The sequence below is a fragment of the Eumetopias jubatus genome, unplaced genomic scaffold (genome assembly GCF_037043125.1).
Source record: "Eumetopias jubatus isolate StellerSeaLion01/CBP00866 unplaced genomic scaffold, mEumJub1_p1.0 scaffold_14, whole genome shotgun sequence".
NCBI lineage: Eukaryota > Metazoa > Chordata > Mammalia > Carnivora > Otariidae > Eumetopias > Eumetopias jubatus.
In genome coordinates, this window is record NW_028274820.1 from 29,815,990 (window position 1) to 29,837,702 (window position 21,713).

General features: G+C 33.1%; 1 protein-coding gene across 1 annotated transcript in view; it reads right to left on the reverse strand.

Moving 5' to 3' along the window:
* The window catches only part of SEMA3A (semaphorin 3A), a 205,294-nt gene that overhangs the window by 83,507 nt on the left and 100,074 nt on the right, over positions 1–21,713 (reverse strand). The window contains exon 5 of the mRNA XM_028119393.2: positions 6,527–6,620. Within this exon, the coding sequence (XP_027975194.1) occupies positions 6,527–6,620 (94 nt within the window). The remainder of the gene's footprint in view (positions 1–6,526; positions 6,621–21,713) is intronic.

Sequence of the window (21,713 nt, forward strand, 5' to 3'; positions counted from 1 at the left end):
ATACCTCAATATCATAAAAGCCATCTATGAAAAACCAAAAGTGAATATCATTCTCAATGGGGAAAAATTGAGAGCTTTCCCCCTAAGGTCACCACTGCTATTCAACATAGTATTAGAAGTCCTAGCCACAGCAATCAGAGAACAAAAAGAAATCAAAGGTATCCAAATCAGCAAGGAGGAAGTCAAACTATCACTCTTTGCAGATGATATGATACTTTATGTGGAAAACCCAAAACACTCCACCCCAAAACTGCTAGAACTCATACAGGAAATCAGTAAAGTGGCAGGATATAAAATCAATGCACAGAAATCAGTGGCATTCCTATACACCAATAACAAGACAGAAGAGAGACAAATCAAGGAGTCGATCCCATTTACAATTGCACCCAAAACCATAAGATACCTAGGAATAAATCTAACCAAAGAGGCAAAGGATCTGTACTCAGAAAACTATAAAATACTCCTGAAAGAAATTGAGGAAGACACAAAGAAATGGAAAAATGTTCCATGCTCATGGATTGGAGGAACAAATATTGTGACGATGTCAATGCTACCTAGAGCAATCTACACGTTCAATGCAATCCCCATCAAAATACCATCCACTTTTTTCAAAGACATGGAACAAATATTCTTAAAATTTGTATGGAACCAGAAAAGACCCTGAATAGCCAGAGGAATGTTGAAAAAGAGAAGCAAAGCTGGCGGCATCATAATTCCGGACTTCCGGCTCTATTACAAAGCTGTTATCATCAAGACAGTATGGTACTGGCACAAAAACAGACACATAGATCAATGGAACAGAATCGAGAGCCCAGAAATGGACCCTCAACTCTATGGTCAACTAATCTTTGACAAAGCAGGAAAGAATATCCAATGGAAAAAAGACAGTCTCTTCAACAAATGGTGTTGGGAAAATTGGACAGCCACATGCAGAAGAATGAAACTGGACCATTTCCTTACACCACACACAAAAATAGACTCAAAATGCTTTAAAGACCTAAATGTGAGACAGGAATCCAACAAAATCCTAAAGGAGAATACAGGCAGCAACCTCTTCGACCTCAGTTGCAGCAACTGCTTCCTAGAAACATTGCCAAAGGCAAGGGGAACAAGGGCAAAAATGAACTCTTGGAACTTCATCAAGATAAAAAGCTTTTGCACAGCAAAAGAAACAGTCACCAAAACCAAAGGACATCTGACAGAATGGGAGAAAATATTTGCAAATGACATATCAGATAAAGGGCTAGTATCCAAAATCTATAAAGAACTTATCAAACTCAACACCCAAAGAACAAATAATCCAATTACGAAATGGGCAGAAGACATGAACAGACATTCTTCCAAAGAAGCCATCCAAATGGCCAAGACACATGAAAAAGTGCTCATCATCACTTGGCATCAGGGAAATCCAAATCAAAACTCAATGAGATACCACCTCACACCAGTCAGAATGGCTAAAATTAACAAGTCAGGAAATGACAGATTTTGGCGGGGATGCGGAGAAAGGGGAACCCTCCTACACTGTTGGTGGGAATGCAAGCTGGTGCAGCTACTCTGTAAAACAGTATGGAGGTTCCTCAAAAAGTTGAAAATAGAGCCACCATACGATCCAGCAATTGCACTACTGGGTATTTATCCCAAAGATACAAATATAGGGATCTGAAGGGGTACGTGCACCCTGATGTTTATAGCAGCAATGTCCACAATAGCCAAACTGTGGATAGAGCCAAGACGTCCATCGACAGATGAATGGATAAAGAAGAGATGGTCTATATACACAATGGAATATATGCAGCCATCAAAAGGAATGAGATCTTGCCATTTGCAACGACATGGATGGAACTGGAGGGTGTTATGCTGAGTGAAATAAGTCAATCAGACAAAGACATGTATCATATGACCTCACCGATATGAGGAATTCTTAATCTCAAGAAACAAACTGAGGGTTGCTGGAGTGGGGGTGGGGTGGGAGGGATGGGGTGGCTGGTTGATAGACATTGGGGAGGGTATGTGCTATGGTGAGCGCTGTGAATTGTTCAAGACTGTTGAATCACAGATCTGTACCTCTGAAAGAAATAATGTAATACATGTTAAGAAAAAAAAAAAAGAAGAAGATAGCAGGAGGGGAAGAATGAAGGGGGGTAATCGGAGGGGGAGACAAACCAGGAGAGATGACGGACTCTGAAAAACAAACTGAATGTTCTAGAGGGGAGGGGGGTGGGGGGATGGGTTAGCCTGGTGATGGGTATTAACGAGGGCACGTTCTGCGTGGAGCACTGGGTGTTACGCACAAACAATGAATCATGGAACACTACATCAAAAACTAATGATTTGTAATGTATGGTGATTAACATAACAATAAAAAAATTAAAAAAATATATAATATGCTAGCCTTGTTACTTATGTTTTCCTTTTAAACTAACCTTTTTTGAGTTTATATGTACACATGGCACAAAATTAAAAATATAAAATTTATAAGGTACCAAATTTCTCAGACTCCTTTATAGCAACCAGTATTATTATTTTTTGGGTTTACACTTCTACATACATTCCAGAAATATGTAGGTAACCAAATGTGATACGTTATTAAATTGTCTTCTTTAACTCTCACAACAAACTAGTGGAATAGCATGGCCATGCCATTTTACGTATAAAGAAACTGAGGTTTAGGGAGGTTCAAATAATATTCTCAGTTATAGTTAATTAATTTAGGGAGTACCTCATTTGATCTAATACCAAGTAAGGGCATATTCTAATGTAAAATTTATTCTTTCCTGAGGCAAGGCAGAATTCTATCTTGGGGAAATAGACCATATTTAAAAGTCCTAGACCCCCGAAATAGATTTCAATAATATTACTTAATGATAGGTTATTTCTAAATTATTAGCACCACAATGCCTGAGGAAGAATACAATGAGGAAATAAAAATACTTTCAAGTTGACTACTCCTTTCTCGTCATGAAAATGTGAGATGACAATTAGTGTGGAAAATACAACATTTTATTCTTGTGTCCACACCTGCCATTTATTCTGAATAAGGGAGAAACTGCTTTTTTTAAATAAAGAATTTTTGAACGAAGTCATTAAAATTAAAATATTTACAGGTGGATGAAACAAGACATACTTAAAAATAAATAGTGGGATAATTTCATATAGACAAAATGATTTTTATTAAGGGAGATTTGAAAAATTACTAAGGAGATTTATTTAAAAATTTTTTTAATTTAAATTCAACTAACCAACACATAGTACATTATTAGTTTCAGATGTAGTGTTCAACAGTTCATCAGCTGCGTATAACACCCAGTGCTCGTCACATCACGTGCCCTCCTTAATACCCATCACCCGGTTACCCCATTCCCCCACCCCCCTCCCCTCTGTTTGTTTCCCAGAGTTAAGAGTCTCTCATGGTTTTTCTCCCTCTCTGATTTCTTCCCAGTTTTCCCTCCCTTCCCTGATAGTCCTCTAAAAACTTAGGACATGTTGTAGGATTTGGAGACTTAATTTAGTAGCTATGCATTGCTCAAGAAAGAATCCATATTTTCTGTGGTCATCAGCTTAAAAACCCATGGCATTTTGTTTAAATTCCAGTTAGTTAACATAAAGTGTACTATTAATTTCAGGAGTAGAATTTAGTGATTCATCACTTACATATAACACCCAGTACTCCTAGTGCCCTCCTTATATCAGTGTTGGTTCATCACTTGTAACAAAGGTACCGTTCTATTGGAGGAAGTGGATAGTGAGGAAGCCTATATAAGTGGGTATGGGGGGGTATATGTAATATCTCTGATATCTTCTTAATTTTACTGTGAACCTAAAACTGCTCTAAAAAGCAAAGACTGTTAAAAACATTAATGATAAAAAAAACTATGGCATTTTCAAAACTAACCCTTGATAAATTTCATAAACTAATTTTTAAGCTGTCATCTGGATTGAAAGCTTATTAGTGGCTGAAACTGCTTAATAAGGGACTACTTAAGAAGGGACTTAATAAGGGACTAATGATATACTTAATAAAGTATCTGCTGTCAAGACTCATTTAACCAGTTTATAGGTGGTTTGAGTCAAACATGAAATTTTATTTCCCAGTACTGGGGAAGGAAACAGCTCAGAACTACCTTGAAAATGTATGTCTGAAATGAGGAGAATACATGCAAAATCTCTTGGGCAGATAGGCTTTCCCAACAGCCATTCTCTAATATACAATGTATAATCTATATATTTCAGAGACAGGTGTTACCTTTGTATGTAAAAGTTTGGGAAGCGCTATAGAAAATATTTATGTTGAAAAAAACTCCATCAAATGCTTTTTAAAGAAGCACAAGAGAAAATGACAAGAAAAACCCAACAAAGGGAATTAAATGTACTATGTGAGGAAGAATTTATAGCATAGTTATAAAGAAAGCAGGTAACAAAGTCACAGTTCTTGAATTAAAATGATGTTGCAGATATTTTGAGGGATTTTACAAGGTCTAGGATGGCCTGTTCATTTTTCTGTATCTTGCTATTCAGCTGACTCAGAAAATAATTTATGTTGGCTTGAATAATTTCCCTTGTCAAGAAGCACCAAACACCTCTGAAAGTTACTCGATTATTTTACGGATTGGAGAGGGAGAGGTAAAGTCTGGACTTGCATTTAAAAGCTCGTTTTTTGTTTTTTTTGTTTTTTTTTAGCCACACATCCTCTTCTTGACTCATGAAACTTCCCTCATTCTCTTTTCCTTTTCACAAACTTATACAGCTTTTTCAAAGAAGTTCTAATATAAAACCCAAACTGTGGAGTTTCATATTCTTTGTGGACTTCGTGTGGTGGCATACCATATGAACTACGTAATACTTACTTGTCATCATCCTTTCTCAATGGAATATTAAAATAAATAATCAAGCAAATCCCCACTGAGAAACATACCACAAATTAAAGCTGCTTTAGGCACAATTTAACATACCGCTTTTTGAGGAATATCTTTTTTTTTTCAGTATGCAATTTAAATAAGTATAGGCTGCAAGTTTGAGCAAGGCAGAACTCCTCCCCTTTGTTTAAGACAACTTCCACATTTCTGTGTGTGCACTTAAGGAAGTCATCCACATGTAATCACTAGGCCATCTGTGAATAGGAAAATTGTAAGTGTGCTACATTTGCTGCATTCCTTCAGGCCTTAAACTTTTGTTAAAATGCTCCATAAATGGATCAAATGGACTGAAATTGTCTACATCTGAAAAGCAATAGAGGAGATAATTCATGTTGTAATGTTCTTATCCTTAATAGAAAAGAGATCAGTGAAATGCAGTGGTAAAGAAAACACTAGAGAATACTGGAAAAAATATATCTTCATACTTAACGCTGTAGTCAATGTGATCACAGTTTATTTTGTTAAGTAGAAAAAAAGTTATTTTTAAAAACAAAAGACTGGCAAAACTGAACTTAGAACACCATCAAATAATAACCTATATTTCCTTTTTAAAAAATCTAGATTTCTCATTCAAAATTCAATTAGAAATTTTATATTTGATAAGTTTCACTACTATTTTTATTATCAAATAATTACTTTCTATATTTTCTAGAAAAGGGGAAAAAAGAAGAAAAGGAAACAAAAGTTATATAATTTCTACATGATCATACAGAAAAATATATTCTGGAACAGGGTAATGACTCAGAATCTTTTGTGCTTTTGGTTGTTGGTATGCCCAAAAGTTAAAAGAAAAAAAGAATAATTGTTTAATGATGTATCACTTTTTGTTTGTATGTTTATTTAACATAGTCTAAAGGTGATTAAAAGTATGTGGAAACAATTCTTTAACTTTCAATACAGACTAAAGCTTTCTCCTTCTTCTGCTTACTTCTATCTTCCTATTTCCATCCTTTAGAACTATGACTAAGCATTCTCTACCCAGCTATATTGTTGAAGGAAAAGAAGAAGAACCAGAAAAGAAGATGGTTAGAGGAATGTGTAAAGGAAATATATTAAATGTTTTGCTACATTAAAAAAAGAAGTTAAAAAAAAAGATGAATACAGAGGTCCTTCATTAACTCAAGGTAACACAATAGGGTCTCTACCCATTGTACGGCCATTAAAATTGATTGTGCTGATTAAGTTGTCCAAGTGTTGAGAGTGTGACAAATCTTCTAACGACAATGAACAAGATAGACTGAATTTCATTCTTTCCTCCTGACTTGTCAAAATTCCCCCTGGAAACACCTCTTTCATAAAATGAAAACCAAAACCATTTTCTCTCAGAATATAAATTTTAAAGTTCTAGTGGGGATGTATACTGATTGAGCAGGCAATTTTAAAGACAGTTATTAAGCCATTTTGATTAAAAAGAATCGCAGACTAGACTGTAAAAATCAAAGCAGCATTTAGTGTTTTTTCTTCTTTTTCAAAATATTTGAAAATATCTCAACTGACATCCTCCTAAAATAGTTTGTGATTAATAACGGAAAGTCTTGGTATATAAAAAAGAACATGCAATCTGGTTATTATCTATAGAAAATTCACTGTTTAACTGATTGTTGACTACGCACCTATTAAAAGAGATGCCGTCAGCAGTTTAGGGTCATATGGACTCTTCCCACGGCCATTTTCAAAATGTGAGTCCTCCAGCTTAAAAATGTTATCCTGTAGAAAAGAAAAAGAAGGACTGAATTTATTTATAAGAGGAACTATGTTAACATACCTGTTAATCAGAGAGAAGTTGAGTACTCATGTCCACCATCAAGGGGTATTATTTGGTAAACTTTAGAGATGGCAAAATAACTTAAGTGGATGAAAACCAACTATTACTAGCCAAATATCTACTTAGTTCAGTGATTTTTAGTAACATTTAGCATGTTATAAGTAATAATGTATAAATGAACTCTAAGGAATAAAACATGTCCTGATAAGAATAGAGTGATCATCTTATCACATAGGTATGCGAAGCACAACCATAATGGCTCTTGAAAGGAGAGAATTTTAAATTTAAATGACTCTTTCTTCCTTCACATAGAGGAAAAAAAGAGCAATCCACTATATTAGATCTAGAACAAAATACACATCTTATTTTTCCATATGTACCTTCCAGAAGGAAATGCTAAACAGCATAGCATTCACTTCCCCCATTCTATCATTCCTACAACTTTTCTGTTTATATGCTTCTCAAGCATTTTTAAATTACTCACATGAGAAGGTGGAAGATAACTGAAACTATCTTCCTCACTTTCCGTAAGTGTGAAATATCAAACCGGATGTTAGCGGAGGTGTGCCTAGAGGTAGTGTCATCAGAACACCAGCACAGAGGTGACACATTTTTCTCAGTGGAACATCTGCTCAGCTGAGGCTCAAGTACCCAGGAACTGGAGTGAACATCTGACAAGTACCAAGGTAGAAAGTATTCCAGAAAGCTCTGCAGCAAAAGCCTTAAGAAGGAAGTAACTAACTCATGACTGAGACCCTGTTCTCAGTATGCATCAAGCTACTGAAATGTCTATGTGACAGTGGAGTAAATTGGGGAGAGGGGTAATTTCTAAGCACTCTTTTTAGAACCAAATTCTCTGGGAATTAATTAGGTCAGAATATATATGCTTTTTCCAGTAGCACATTAACTTGTCCAGAGACTGAAATAAAATAGGTTTTTGGCAATTTCTCTACTATTCCCACGAAGTATTTTCTACCTCCTTAGAAAAATAAAGGGTGTTCATTTGATGGCCAATAAGGATCACTTTATTTAACATTTAATATTTCTGATGGAGCTAATGGCAGAGGTTCAAATTATGACTCTTAAAATTCATTTGAGTTAGGGAAGAGTGCAAAAGGAAGCAAACCAAAAGCATTCTCCATCTTTATTACTGTGAGTGAGAATTACTGATTTTATCCTTTCCTCGCAATGATTCTGTATTGGTAATTAGCTATCCCCTGGCAATGATGGTCCTTCAGCTCAGTTCTGAAATTTACAGAGCACAGAAATTTATGAGGTTTCTCAGAATTGTGCTAAGTTGTAGTGGGAAGGGCAGTGACTCAGAAGTCAGGCCCATTTGGGCTAAGGATTAGCTCTGGTTCTTTGGTCACCAATTAATCTCTCTGAGCTGCAGGTCTCTAAAAGTCAATGCCAATGGGATATTTAACCTCCCATGTTTATTATAAGGATTAAAGAACTGTAATAAAGCATTTTTAAAGCAGCAAAATAAAAAAATGAACACTATTTTTACTTTAATACTGCTCTCATAACCCCTATAACAGAAGAATATGAAAATCTGACATGTATTGTTATCATTATTGTAAACTCTTCCCAGCATAATCTGAAAGAAATATTACTTTAAGACAGTTATGTAAGTAACCAGATTATAAACCTGTTTACAAATACAAATTTATCATAGGCACTTGAATATTAAAATGATAATACGAAACTTGACATATGCCAAGAAAAAATACAGAAGAATCCCTTAAGTATTACTTAGATATATTTTGATAAAAATTAGGTAATAATCCAAAAGAAATATGCTCAGTAAAAGATATACACTCTATTGCTACAAATCACAGAAAATGTTATTAAAATTTGTATATGTGATTATTTCTCATAATAAGGAAGCAGCAGAGAGAAGTCATGATGTGGTTGAAAATATTGTTATAAGTATTATTACAAATTTCTTGTCTTTATAAGACATTTTACAAAACTGACAAAAGATATAAGAGGTACCCATCAAAATATGAGACACTTGATGTCTCGGAACATGTGTCCAAGTTAATAAGACAATGCCAAGGTAGATAAGAAGTTCTTCCAACCTCATGTTTAATACTTGATTTACAAGGTCAAGGATTAAACTTCATAGCAGAGAGGTTAAGCATGTCAGTTATGGTTCAAGAGAAGATGAAAAACTACCCTTTGTCATGGTGTCAGATAATGTGTTCAAAGCCGGCCTTTCCGTTTCCCCTTTTTCCTTTAAATGTAACTCTTACCCAAATTTCTGGGTAATTCTATATTCTTATACGACTCTATTAAAGGGTAAAACACTGAATTTCCTTTCCAGCCTACTGACAAGGGAGCCTGGAATAAACATAATTTGATTCCTGAATAGGGACGTAAAAGACATTTCTTACATATGAATGTTTATAATATAAAATTTATACCCATTACATACAGTAATCAGGTACAAAGGTGTTGATATCAAACAGAACGATCATCCCTGGCTCTTTTATTAATTCTGGGCCTCAGGCAATTCCTAAATCCTTCTGAAAGTATGTTCTAAAAAAAAATCCATTAATTTCATTTTTCCATTGTTTATAGTTGCCACAGTAAAATCATTCTTTCCTATACTGATTGGTATCTCTTGTGCCACAGTGGAAATGCATGCCTGTGTTTTCATCATTGGAAATTAGGATGGGAGTTTAAAATATATCTAAATGCCACAGACTTCCTAGATGCACTGAAAATTTTTCTTAACCTATAGCCAGACCACAGTCTAGTTCAAAAGCTTTCCTGAAAAATATCACTAATTATAGTATGTGTAAAATTTCTCAACTAAAACAGACTATCCTTTTAATATGTCTGATAAATTCAATGTGATTGATATAAAGAAACACCTACATTGCTACTTTTGTTATCTTGTGAAAGAGACCTATTAGGTGTGTAAAGATATTAACCCATTGTAAACAACACAAAACAGTGTGTTAATGTAACTGAATAATAACATCCTATTGTTGTCATATGTAACATATCACATAGACAACCTTCTGGCTGGGCTTAGAGGCCTTTTGAAATCTGATTGCTACTCAATGATTTTCTGTTTTAAGAGTGTTAAATAGATTACATGTGCAAGTAATAAGACCAGAGATCCTAAGACCAATGTACACAATTAAACTTCATAGCTTTATATGTCTTACTTGGGCTGAAGTAATTTTCATTTTTAGAAATCCATGAACAAAAATCTAGTTGCATGGATTCTAATTGCTTTAGCAGATACTATGAGCATATCATATAAGTTATTGGGCCATATTTTATTACATGATTGCATCAGTTTTCAGCAACTATTTTTAGCTTTCAAGACCACTCTTTCTCCTTTGTCTTTTGGATTTCCTGAATGTTATTAGACTGTGATGAGGTAAGGCATTAGAGGAAATAATAACTGTGCTAATGTCTAATCCAAAGTCTTATAAATTATAAACCATTGGTGACATCATGGCAATAAATTTCCTAAAACTCAATCTTCCCCAAGTCATAAATTTAGGTAACAAAATTGTGATTTCAGTTGTTTTATTTAATGATTAAAACATAAACGATGTTTGTAAAAAGAAAGAAAAAAAAAGAAAATCCTACATATATATGATAGAATGACCATTTTGGGTGGGAAACAAAATAAGATTAAGTCAAGCCAATACATGGACAGTATTTAAAAACGTATTTTTCTATTTTTTTCAAATTGCTCTTTCTTCTCTCTTGCTCTTCACAAGACACACCTTGTTTGCCAGTTATATTGAATAATCAAGTATTCCCTGGTCACACTATGCTTTTTCTCATCTCTGTTTGAAACCTCTTCCTTCCCCCCCTCACCTACCCTCAGCCCTCAACCCCAGGGTGAACTTCCTTTAAGAGTAAATTAAAAAGCCTCTTCCTAGGAGAAGTCTTAAGAGATTCCTGCAGATATAATTTATTAGCTTCCTTTGTGCATATCCTAATTAACAATACTACACAGGCAATGACTATATTGGCTTCAGCAAAGACGGGATTTAACAGGATCTCACAGGAAATACTATGGCATACTGTATTTTGCCCAAAGGAGATGTTTTTGTGGATCAAATTCATCTGGAATTTACTTTTCCTAAAAAGGTGACTAGATCTATGTTGTGCAATATTATAACCATGAGCCACATGCGGCTATTTAATTAATTAAAACTAAAAATTCCACTCCTCAGTTACACTAGCTATATTTCAAGTGCTCAACAGTCACATGAGGCTTGTGAATACAGGACTGCATAGGTGCAAACATTCCCATTGTCACAGAAGCTCTACTGGACAATGCAGCTCTAGATCCTGAATCCCATTCCCATAACAGCAAAGAATAAAGTTGGAAATCAGGAAGGCCTCCAAGGAAAGAAGACTTGTCATCACACCACAGTCATAGTAAAAAAAAAAGAAAAAAAAAGTCCATAAAATCTACAAGTAGGGATTATACTAATTAAAAACACTAGTTTTTTATGTTTATTAACCAGGATTATACTAAGTACCTTTTAATGGCAGTCAGTACAGATGAATAAATACATGTCCCAAATAGTCCTGTATGTCATTCTTCTTCCATTTGAATCACTTTTCTTTAATCCATGCAGGTACACATTCTACTCATTACTTAAAGTTTAGGTCATGATATGCGATCCATCAAATGTTCATTGATTTTCCCCAGCAGAAAAAATAATTTCTCCCTGGAACTTGCATAGCATTCTAGTCATACTCCTTTAGTGTCATTTGTTACCTTCAACTTTGATATTCTATGATGCATATGTTCTTTTTTCCCCTATTAAATTATTTTGAGTTGAAGGAAAAAATTATTCGCTATGTATTTTTTCAAATACTAAAATAGAATTGAGTTAAAGCTCAGTGAAAGAATGAGAGAATAAATGAATGAGTGTGTGACTGAGTGAAAGAGGCCTTATAGAAAAACTATGTCACAAGAAAAGAAAGGACATAAGCCCTGGACTCTAGGGGCTTTAAGGATATGACCCAGATGAGCCCAACTGTGTGGTAGAGGCAGACTATACAATTCAAATATTAAAGCAAGTTTTAAAGTAAGCTCTAGGAAAAATCATATCCTTTAACTTTTTCGTGTTATTGCGTTACTTTTTATTATTGATACTTGTTATACCCTTCAAGTATGGGTTTACTCTTACATAAATGATAAAAAAATAAAACCTAGTGACAGAGTATAACCATACAGTCCTTTCGTTTTTACATCCCTGTTCCTCTTTAATAATTTTCATTGTGCCTTATTAATAAGAACTACCCCTCTTATTTAGAGGCAACTTCATTGAAGGTAAATTTACCAGAATGTTCCTTTGCAGAACTTTAAAAATCTTTCTGACCAATGTAATCTCTCTGCTGTGTATCCTATCATTCCAGTGTAACCATTCCACTTCACCATTTTGTACTCAACAGAACTTATGTGTAGGAGCTCCTCGATACAGGCAAATGGAAAAGCAAACTAGAAGAGCTATTTGGGCTTGCCAAATGTAATTTTTCTACTTAGAAAATACATAATTTCTTACTGGTATTTCATCTTTCTATTTTAGAAAGTTTTATGAAGCATTAATATGATAAATACATGGTGATCTGTGATTAAGAATTATATTTGAAATGTGGAGGTACAAGAAATAAAAAATATGTAACAACAGCACATTATATACCTTACACTATATACATGTATACGTTATATACCTACAATATTATATGCTTATAATGCTATTTAGTGGTTATTTCACTTAACAATGAACATATACTAAGGTTAATGATGTCCTAGTGCTTCAAGTATATTATTTCACTTTAATCTTCAAATACCTCTAACTATTATTATGCCAGCTTTGAGATGAGAATGAGATGAGACGAGAAACTGAGACATTTACATATAATATTCAAAGTCATAAAGCTGATTAGTGGCGTAAAAAGAATTTGATAACAGAACTCTTTCCAAATCCATGTTTTTAACCACTATACTTAAAAAAATTGGGTTTGCCACACAGAGTATGTGAGAGGTACCCTAAAACAGTAGAAACTGGAAGCCACACGAGTTCAAAATGGGGTTAATTTTCTGTTTCAGCATAGGAAAAAAAAGGCTTTATTTGATTTGACACTTAAAAGATGTATTTTGGTGAGGGATGAGTGTATCTGTGAGCATGTATGTGTGTATGTGTGTGCACTGGTTGTGGTTGCAGAGGGTCAGAGAAGCTCATAGAGAGAGGGCAGAGGAAGCAGTGAGGCAGATTATTCTATCTGGGGGAAACAGCATGAATAAAATCCCCTCACAAATAAATTCATATTTGATAAATAACAAAGTTGAATTTAGACAATGAAGAATACATACATACATTAAGAGATAAGGCTAAAAAATACATTTGGAATCAACTGTGGAAAGTTTTCTGTGCCAAAATAAGCACTTTAATGTGTATTCAGAAGGTGTCAGTGACACAGTGATAATTTTAGCTGGAGAACAATAGCATCAAAGAGGTGCAATATTATGATGAATCTGACAGTGATGTGTAGGATGATGTAGAGACATACATGCCTGGTGGCAGGAAAAGAACTGTTGCCATTGTCGGGGGAGGGGAGCATTTGGTTCTTTTACACATTACAGCGATTTAAAGAATTTTTATACGCTGTATGTTGGTGTCTTGGTCAAGTTATTTGGTCAAGCTTCTTTGTAGCTCACATTTTTTAAACTTCTTTTGCAACAGAATCCCTTTCATTTTCCAGCAAAGCTATGGATTATTTCCTCAAGAAAACTGAAGCTAAGCATATACATGTTTTATAAGCAGTCTTTAGGGATTATTGACTTTATGTGGTAGTCATGTTCAGAGTTTCCAAATCAGTTATTTTATAAAGACCTTTCTATTTCTAACATGGTGTGATTCTATTATCCTATCACTCTGAACTTGGACATTTGCTTCTGGCTCTTTGTCTCCCCTCCTTGAGCATATGCAGGGATATCCAGATTTTTAAAACCCATTTTCCGTTTCATTCTCCATATACTGTTACTAGGAATTCATTTATTTTTATAAATTCAGCTTCTGAACTTCAGTCCCAATCCTTCTGCTATTCTAATCATTCAAACTTAGTTTCCTGGCCTGTTTGAACCTCCTTATTTTCCACAGTGATTTCAAAGTTGAGACCTATTAAAAGTTCTTGGCTCCTGGAAAGAATATAAGACCAATTACAAATAATAAACTTCATAAAAACTGTCAGAAAGAGTTACTTAACAATGTACATTATAGAAGATACAAAAGAAATGTAGCCCTGGTCCCTGTTACTGAATGTTATATGAATAAAGCAAATATAATTTTGCTGCACTGATTAAAATGTATTAGTCCTGCCTTAGATTTAACTATGACTTCAGCTATATTATATCATATTAGAATTTTATCTTTCTCTGCAATAAAATAAAATAAAACATCACTGCAAATAAATGACTATTAATGGGATATAAAACAAAAGAAAACAAACAAAAAAACCTCAGTGAAAGATAAGTTCAAGAAAAGGATTTACCTATAAGGACTTTTAAGTCTGAGTATACCAACAATGCCTTCTTTTCATATTAAGTGTTTTGAGTTTTCTTTTTCTTTTTGAGACAGAGTACATGTGGTAGCAAAGGGGAAAGAGAGAAGGAGAAGGAAAGAATCTTGAGCAGGCTACATGCCCAGCGCGGAGCCCAACGTGGGGCTTGATCTCACAACTCTGAGATCATGATCTGAGCTGAAATCAAGAGTCAGACTTTAACTGACTAAACCACCCAGGCGCCCCTTGATTTGAGTAGTTTTCGATGTATAAGAACTATAATATTTGGTTTTAAAGCCAAAATGTAGTCATTTGATGCTAAAATATTTAGTCAATAGTAATTATTATTATACTTACTCAATAACTACCACTACTTTTTTTACATATACACCCTAGAAAGGGAATTTTCCTCAGCAAGTAAAGCTACAAAATCAACTATATAACTGTTATAACAAAAATAAATTTTATCTATTAAATAATAAAAATGTCAGTTACATAAAATATTGCCCAGTTTAATATTCATGATCTATGATCATTCTCTAGATACATAAGACTTTTTTATTGAATATAATTTCTGTTCCTGAGAAATTCTTAGGTTCCAAAACAGAAAGACGGATAACATCGTCAGGGCAGACATTTCCATTAAGTTCATCTACAGGTTAAACCTAAGTAGGGATGGTTGGCTCCTGGCCCCACTGATTTCAATGTCTATACCTGCTCAAGCATTGTGTTAGTAGAGCAGAAATCTTACCTCTGAAATTGGTCTCCAGAGATCATATGGCTTTACTGTGATCCAGAAAATTCCTGTCATTTGTATTTTAAGGTAGATGTGATAAAATATTGTTTATGGATTATGAAACCTAGATGTTATGACTCATTGTGCCAATTACTGATTTTTGTGAAGTGCCAGTATTCTAATCTATGAAATGGAAATAATCCACAGATTTGCCTCAAGGATTAAATAAAATATACTGTGTTTTAACAGAGAGATATTTAAACCATACAGAAATCTAGTTAATTATAATTTTAATTATCATAAATATATTATGAATGATGTATCTTTGCTATGATAGCATGTTGATAACTCATTTTCGATGATAACAATAGCTAATATCTGTTAAGCAACTATTAGGCAAGCACAGTCTCCTAAGTGCTTTGGAGGTATTACTTTTTACCCTCACAATACCCCTTGAAATACATAGTGTGATTATCCTAATTTTGTAGATGGAGTAACAAAGAGAAAAAGTGACTTGCCTAATGTCACACTGCTAGTATGTATCAAGCCAGGTAGCCAATTTCTAAAATCAAGAATAGCTGGAGAAATTATAAAAACCTATTTTTTTGTACTTGATTTGCACAACCATGTTACTTCATGAACACACATCATACATAAAATGCTGTCATAGTAATACCTCTTAACCGAACTTTGCATTCCCTGTAGTTCACACGTTAGGCCTTGAATTAGTCTAAACGGAAGTGATCATGACAGATAAAACTGTATTTAATATAGCCCTTGCATTATACTATTAATATAGTAAAGACAAGTAGAAGGAATTAACATATTTCTAACCTTATTTAAAAAAAGTAAATGAAATTGCTTTGTTCCCAAGTTTGTGAAAAAGTAGTATCACTTTATCCTCATAACAATATACAGTCCTTACAGCTGGATTAAATAGGATTTGCCTTCTAAATTTAAGGAACCTGAATTTATCTGGGTTCCTCAAATAGTGACATAATTCATCTGCTTTCTGTCATCATTAAAATTAATGATATAAACCAAGGAAAACAGAAAGCATATGTGTTCATACTTCATGCAGATTATGTTTTTAATAGGAGCTTAATTTGAGTTTATGCAGATAACACATACCTGTCATAGTATAATTATTCAGCTACAAATGCTTGTTAACTCCCAAGGTATGTAACAATGAAAGGAAAAATTCTATCTTGGTTAGAATGAGAAATTCCAGAACATGAACAATTTACTCTACAGTGTTTTACCCCAGTAAGACCTGATAAAGTAAGTTCAACCAAAGAGCAAATCATTGGCCCCCCCAAAACTAAAATAGTAGAAGAATTAACTTGATCTTTCTTTCCATGTGCATGTTAAGTCTTCTATGTTCAAAGCATAATTACATTTTTATTTGCTATCTTATCATTTCATAAAGCACCAGACTTTTTTAATCCTAAATTATGAAAGTATAGCTATTACCTTTTTAACAGTTGCTTTTACAAATATGTTTGTCACATCTGTGATTAGATACCACTGGGAATTTTTATCAACTTAAATGTAAATATGCCAATAGAAAGAAACATATGTACTGTAAGAAGTATTGACATCTACTCATATGGATTCTTTACATTTCAAGATTGTTTCATAGATACTATCTGGGAAATAATTAGGCCAATAGAAGTAACATTTTATTTATACCAAGATATGTTTAAGTGAAACTTGGTCATTTAAGTACTGTCATAATCATATGATGTAAATATATGGTTTTTGTTTCGCAAATTAGGAAATATTTAAATATTTATTATTTTGGCAGAGGTATTGTAGGAGAGAATACTTACTATAAATTCTTTGTGAGAATAGAAGTTTTAGAGAATAATTTGGGAATTAGAAAGAGCCTCAAAAATATCCACACACTTGATTACTTTACTTTTGGAAATATATACAAATGCAAAGAAAAAAAAGGAAAAAATTAAAACAAGATAAAGTTCATCATGTAATTTAGAATACTGAAAAAAAAAATTAAATACCAGTAAGAAAGGGGTGGTAAATTATGTCATGCCTACATAATTGACTATAATACAGGCATTATAATAGATGTGTCTATCAATTATAATACCTAAAATTAATACCTATGAAAACATTACTGAAGCAATAATGCAATAATCATGTAAGAAGATGCATGAAAAAAACTGAAGGAAATTCATTATAATATTAAGTCTCTAGCTTATGTTATTTGCATATTTTTTCTATTTATATTGTTTTTCTCTTTCTTCATATTTTATGCAATAATCATGTAGCTCATATATTTAAAAAAACAGGGTCTCTACAGGGTCTCTGTATCTTACTATCTAAGCAAATCTTCAAACTGACAGCGCATGGACTGAATGTGGCCCAGAGACATGCTTTATTTGCTGGCACAAGGTTTCGAAATCTTGAATTTGAATGCCTTTTCATGAGACTTAGGACTTTTCATGGGACAATCCATTCCACTCTTCCCTACAGTTTTGTGTTTCCTTCTTCATCTTTTTATGTCACCTGTATGGTCACCATAGGCATTTGAGTTTGCAACCCCTATAAAGTATTATAACTTACCTGAATCACCAAAAATACACTGCATCTATACCTACTAGTCCCCATTTTTCAGATTTACTTCATATGACAAAATCCTCAGAAGGAATGTGCTCATGCTCAGATATCTCATGATGGAACACTATAAGGTTTAGCAATTAATCATGGTTAAACAGAAGTTAATGGGGACTTCAAAGTGACGTGAAACTCTAATTGTCACAGCATCATAAATTTCCATAGTTTTTTGCTCATTCTTTTCATATAATTAAGTTGATCTATATATGTATATATATATATATATATATATGTAAATACCACTCTTCACAATGTCTCTTTTATTTAAAAAATGGACTGTTCCAAATATTTATATCTAAATTAATTATCCAGAATCCTTAAGAGTTGAACTTTAAGAGTGTATAGTTAACTACTGAAAAATACAGGCACAGCAGTCCTTACAGAAGTACCCAGCCATTGGGTGACTTCTTTTGCTTTCAAAATAATGACCGTAGAGACATTCTATATCATATGTTGAGTTGACTTTTGGGTCATTATTTCTAATCTATTACAGTAAAAGTCTTAATTATTTATAAATGAATCTAACTGGTAGAAGTCAGTTTCTGCCTAAGCCAGATTTCTTTGTTATCAAATAAACAATCATAATTATATAATCTGGAATAAATCAAGCATTTTTATTTGGATTAATTAGAATGTTTGATGTTGAAAATTAAACTGTACATCTAAAATTACCATTCACATGGACTGAAATTTATATCATTCTAAATGACATTTTTAATTAGACAAAACAATAAATCTTTACTATAAATAATTTTAAGACCTGTAACCTCTGAAACAAATAATACATTATATGTTAAAAAAAAAAAAAGAAGAAGAGAGTAGGAAGGGAAAAATGAAGGGGGGGAATTGGAGGGGAAGACGAACCATGAGAGACTATGGACTCTGAGAAACAAACTGAGGGTTCTAGAGAGGAGGGGGCTGGGGGGATGGGTTAGCCTGGTGATGGGTATTAAGGAGGGCACGTATTGAATGGAGCACTGGGTGTTATACGCAAACAACGAATCACGGAACACTTCATCAAAAACTAATGATGTAATGTACGGTGATTAACATAACATAATAAAATAAAATTTGAAAAAAGAGTAGTTGAAAGCTCAATATCTTGCTCAGCTTATTCATGGCCATTTATTTTTCTTAAAAAATGTACTTTATTCCCTGTCATTACAAAATTTAAAGTTTTAGGGGTAGGGAGAGTATTAACACATAAAAATTGAGAGTAGTAAAAATTAATTACTTTAAGTTATGACATCTATTCCTACCTATTTTGTGTTATGCAATTTCAAAATGAAGAGATAGTTTAAATAAGTTGAATAAAGAATGCACATGATATATATGTGGCATACTTAGAAGAATGGCTCAACTTGAACATTGGATAGATGTGGGAATAAAAGAAAAGAAAAATTTAGCAAAACTGTGCTCTGTCTAGGCACTGGTGAATTAAAAAACAAAAAAACAAAACTGTTATTATCTACCCAAGTCTATGTTTGATCAATGTTGATGGGTAATACACATAATTACAATCAGAAGGCCCCTAAATAAATATGTATGCTAATAGAAAAATTGGAATAAAAAAGGCAAATATAAAAAAGTTATGTTGGACTACTGATTAGGTCTATCTATGCATTATAATTATAAATACACATACACATACGTACATATACATACATATGTATGTATTCTGTATATTTGACCTCATATATATGTTACATATAAACGTGTACAACTTAATATTATATATTTTAAAATCTTAAGTATGATAGTAGGTTCACAAGTATTTTAAGATACAGATACCCACAGACTAAAATGTATGTTAAAGGTTAAGAAAACAGACTTTTTAAAAATTATAATATTGACTAAAGCATCCTATTTTCTTCTGCCTTCTTCCTTTTTTTTACTTGTTTCTAACACTATGATGAATAGGATTAATGATGACCTACCTCATGGTGGCAGAAGAAAAATACTTTAAAAAAAATGATTTTATTTATTTATTCATGAGAGACAGAGACAGAGAGAGGCAGAGGGAGAAGCAGGCTCCCTGCAGAACAGGAAACCTGATGTGGGACTCGATCCTAGGACCCTGGGATCATGACCTGAGCCAAAGGCAGACGCTTAACCAACTGAGCCACCAGGTGCCCAGAAGAAAATTACTTAAAAAAAAAAAAAAAAGATTATACCTTTGGGGTAGCTTTTTGGTTTGCTTTGCAGTTTTGCTTTAATTCTGCTCCCTTTACCAGTATGTTATCATCAGCTTCATTATCCATGCTACTGCTGTGTGCTAGCACACTCAGAGGCAAGAAGTAATGCTTTTGAAAGAGCAGACTGTATTATATACATTTAATTCATTTTCAAATGGTGAACTATTTATTTGAGCTGCATTCTAGTTGCAAAGCTGAATAACAAGGATAAGCGGCAGGAAGTGGAAAGAGATCAAAATGATAACAAAAGAACGGGAAAGATAATGAAAAAGGCAGTGAGTATATTGTGGAGTGGTAAATCCTGAGGAATTTATGTAATTCTTAATATTATTATAATCACTGAAGAATCCTGTAACTCTAAATAAAGCAATTGTATTTGCAACAGAAATATATTTTCTTTTAGTCATCTTTATGACCTTGCATAATTTAAAAAGAAAAGGTACTATTACATTACCTTGTAAAAATTTAGTCCTGAGGTCCTTTTCAAAGGATGACGAAGAAAATCTAAAAGCATCTTGAACATTGCAAATCTAGGCAAAGTTTATAATGCTATGAGTTTTAAGCTCAAGGAATACCTGTATGAATCTGTTATTATTTCTAACTCACAAAAAATTTAAGCAGTCTAAAATCTCCACATGGATAGAAAAACTACATTTTGAGTTTCTGGCATTACTAAAACATTGCAGGTGTCATGCTCTCAGATCAGTATTCTATACCTACATTAGTACACAGTCAAATGTTGTCCAAATTTTACAGGATCATTTAAATAACATATAATGCCAACTGCTAGTGCTATTCATTGCTGTGCCATCAAAGTTATAATAAAAACATAGTTTTTATCCTCAAAATCTGATATAAGAATTGAACAGTTGGACACCTCTTCAAAGAAGTACAAAGATTTTTAAAACATAGATTGTCAAAATGCAAAGGAGGTCCAAATTTGAAAAATGATCACTTAAATTATTTTGGCAAATAAATCAATTTCTGATAAATAATATTTTCTATCTTTAAATCTATATTAAAGGGCATTAAATTATGAGCAACTTATGAGAGATGATTTGTAATATATACTTATTAATATGATTAATAATTAAATACAAATACAACTAACTAAATAATAAGACCATCTAGCTTTAAAAATGTCCATATTTTTAAAAAAATTGCATATAATAAATGTAAATAAAACCAAAATAATGACTGACTCAAGTAAAGGATAACCAGGACTTCTAGGTAGTTTAGATTTATTAAAATTACTATTTGACATAGTCCATCAAAATCAATAAAATCACTAAAGTTCAGAGAGAATAAGTAATTCAGTATCTCAGCTTTAGAATCTTTTCCAGCAAATAATCCTGCCTCTTTCCATGGTAACCTTTGGAGGATTAGTTACAACATTTATTCCTAAATCCATAGCTAATTCTGTAAAGGCATTATTCTTTATACAAGCTACATCTCAAGTGCCATTATAATTATGTTTAGTTTTGTTGACCTGCTTCAAGTCTAGATTTCTGCTTGGCTGAGCATCAGTGATCACACAAGTGGTGGGTGTGTGGTAGGCTCAGAAGCACCAACCAGGTCAATGAAATTTCAGCTGTTATATGTTCATTGGCTTGATTTTTGAATCTGGTTTAATTTTGTATAATTACTTACGGTTTTGCTACAGTTCTCTACTTCTTTACTTCTTTCAAATCTCTGTTATTTATTTTCATAATAATGCTTTAAAAAAACTGATTGTAAAAACCAGAAAAATGACTACGTGGCTGTTTTTCCCAAATAGCCTCCAAAATTACTACTCATTTTTTAAATAAATGACTAAGTAGTTATCAACTAAAATTATACATACAATTCATTTGAAAGCAATTTTAAAATTAGGATAATGAAATTATATAGCAGGAAAATCAGGTCTAACTAAT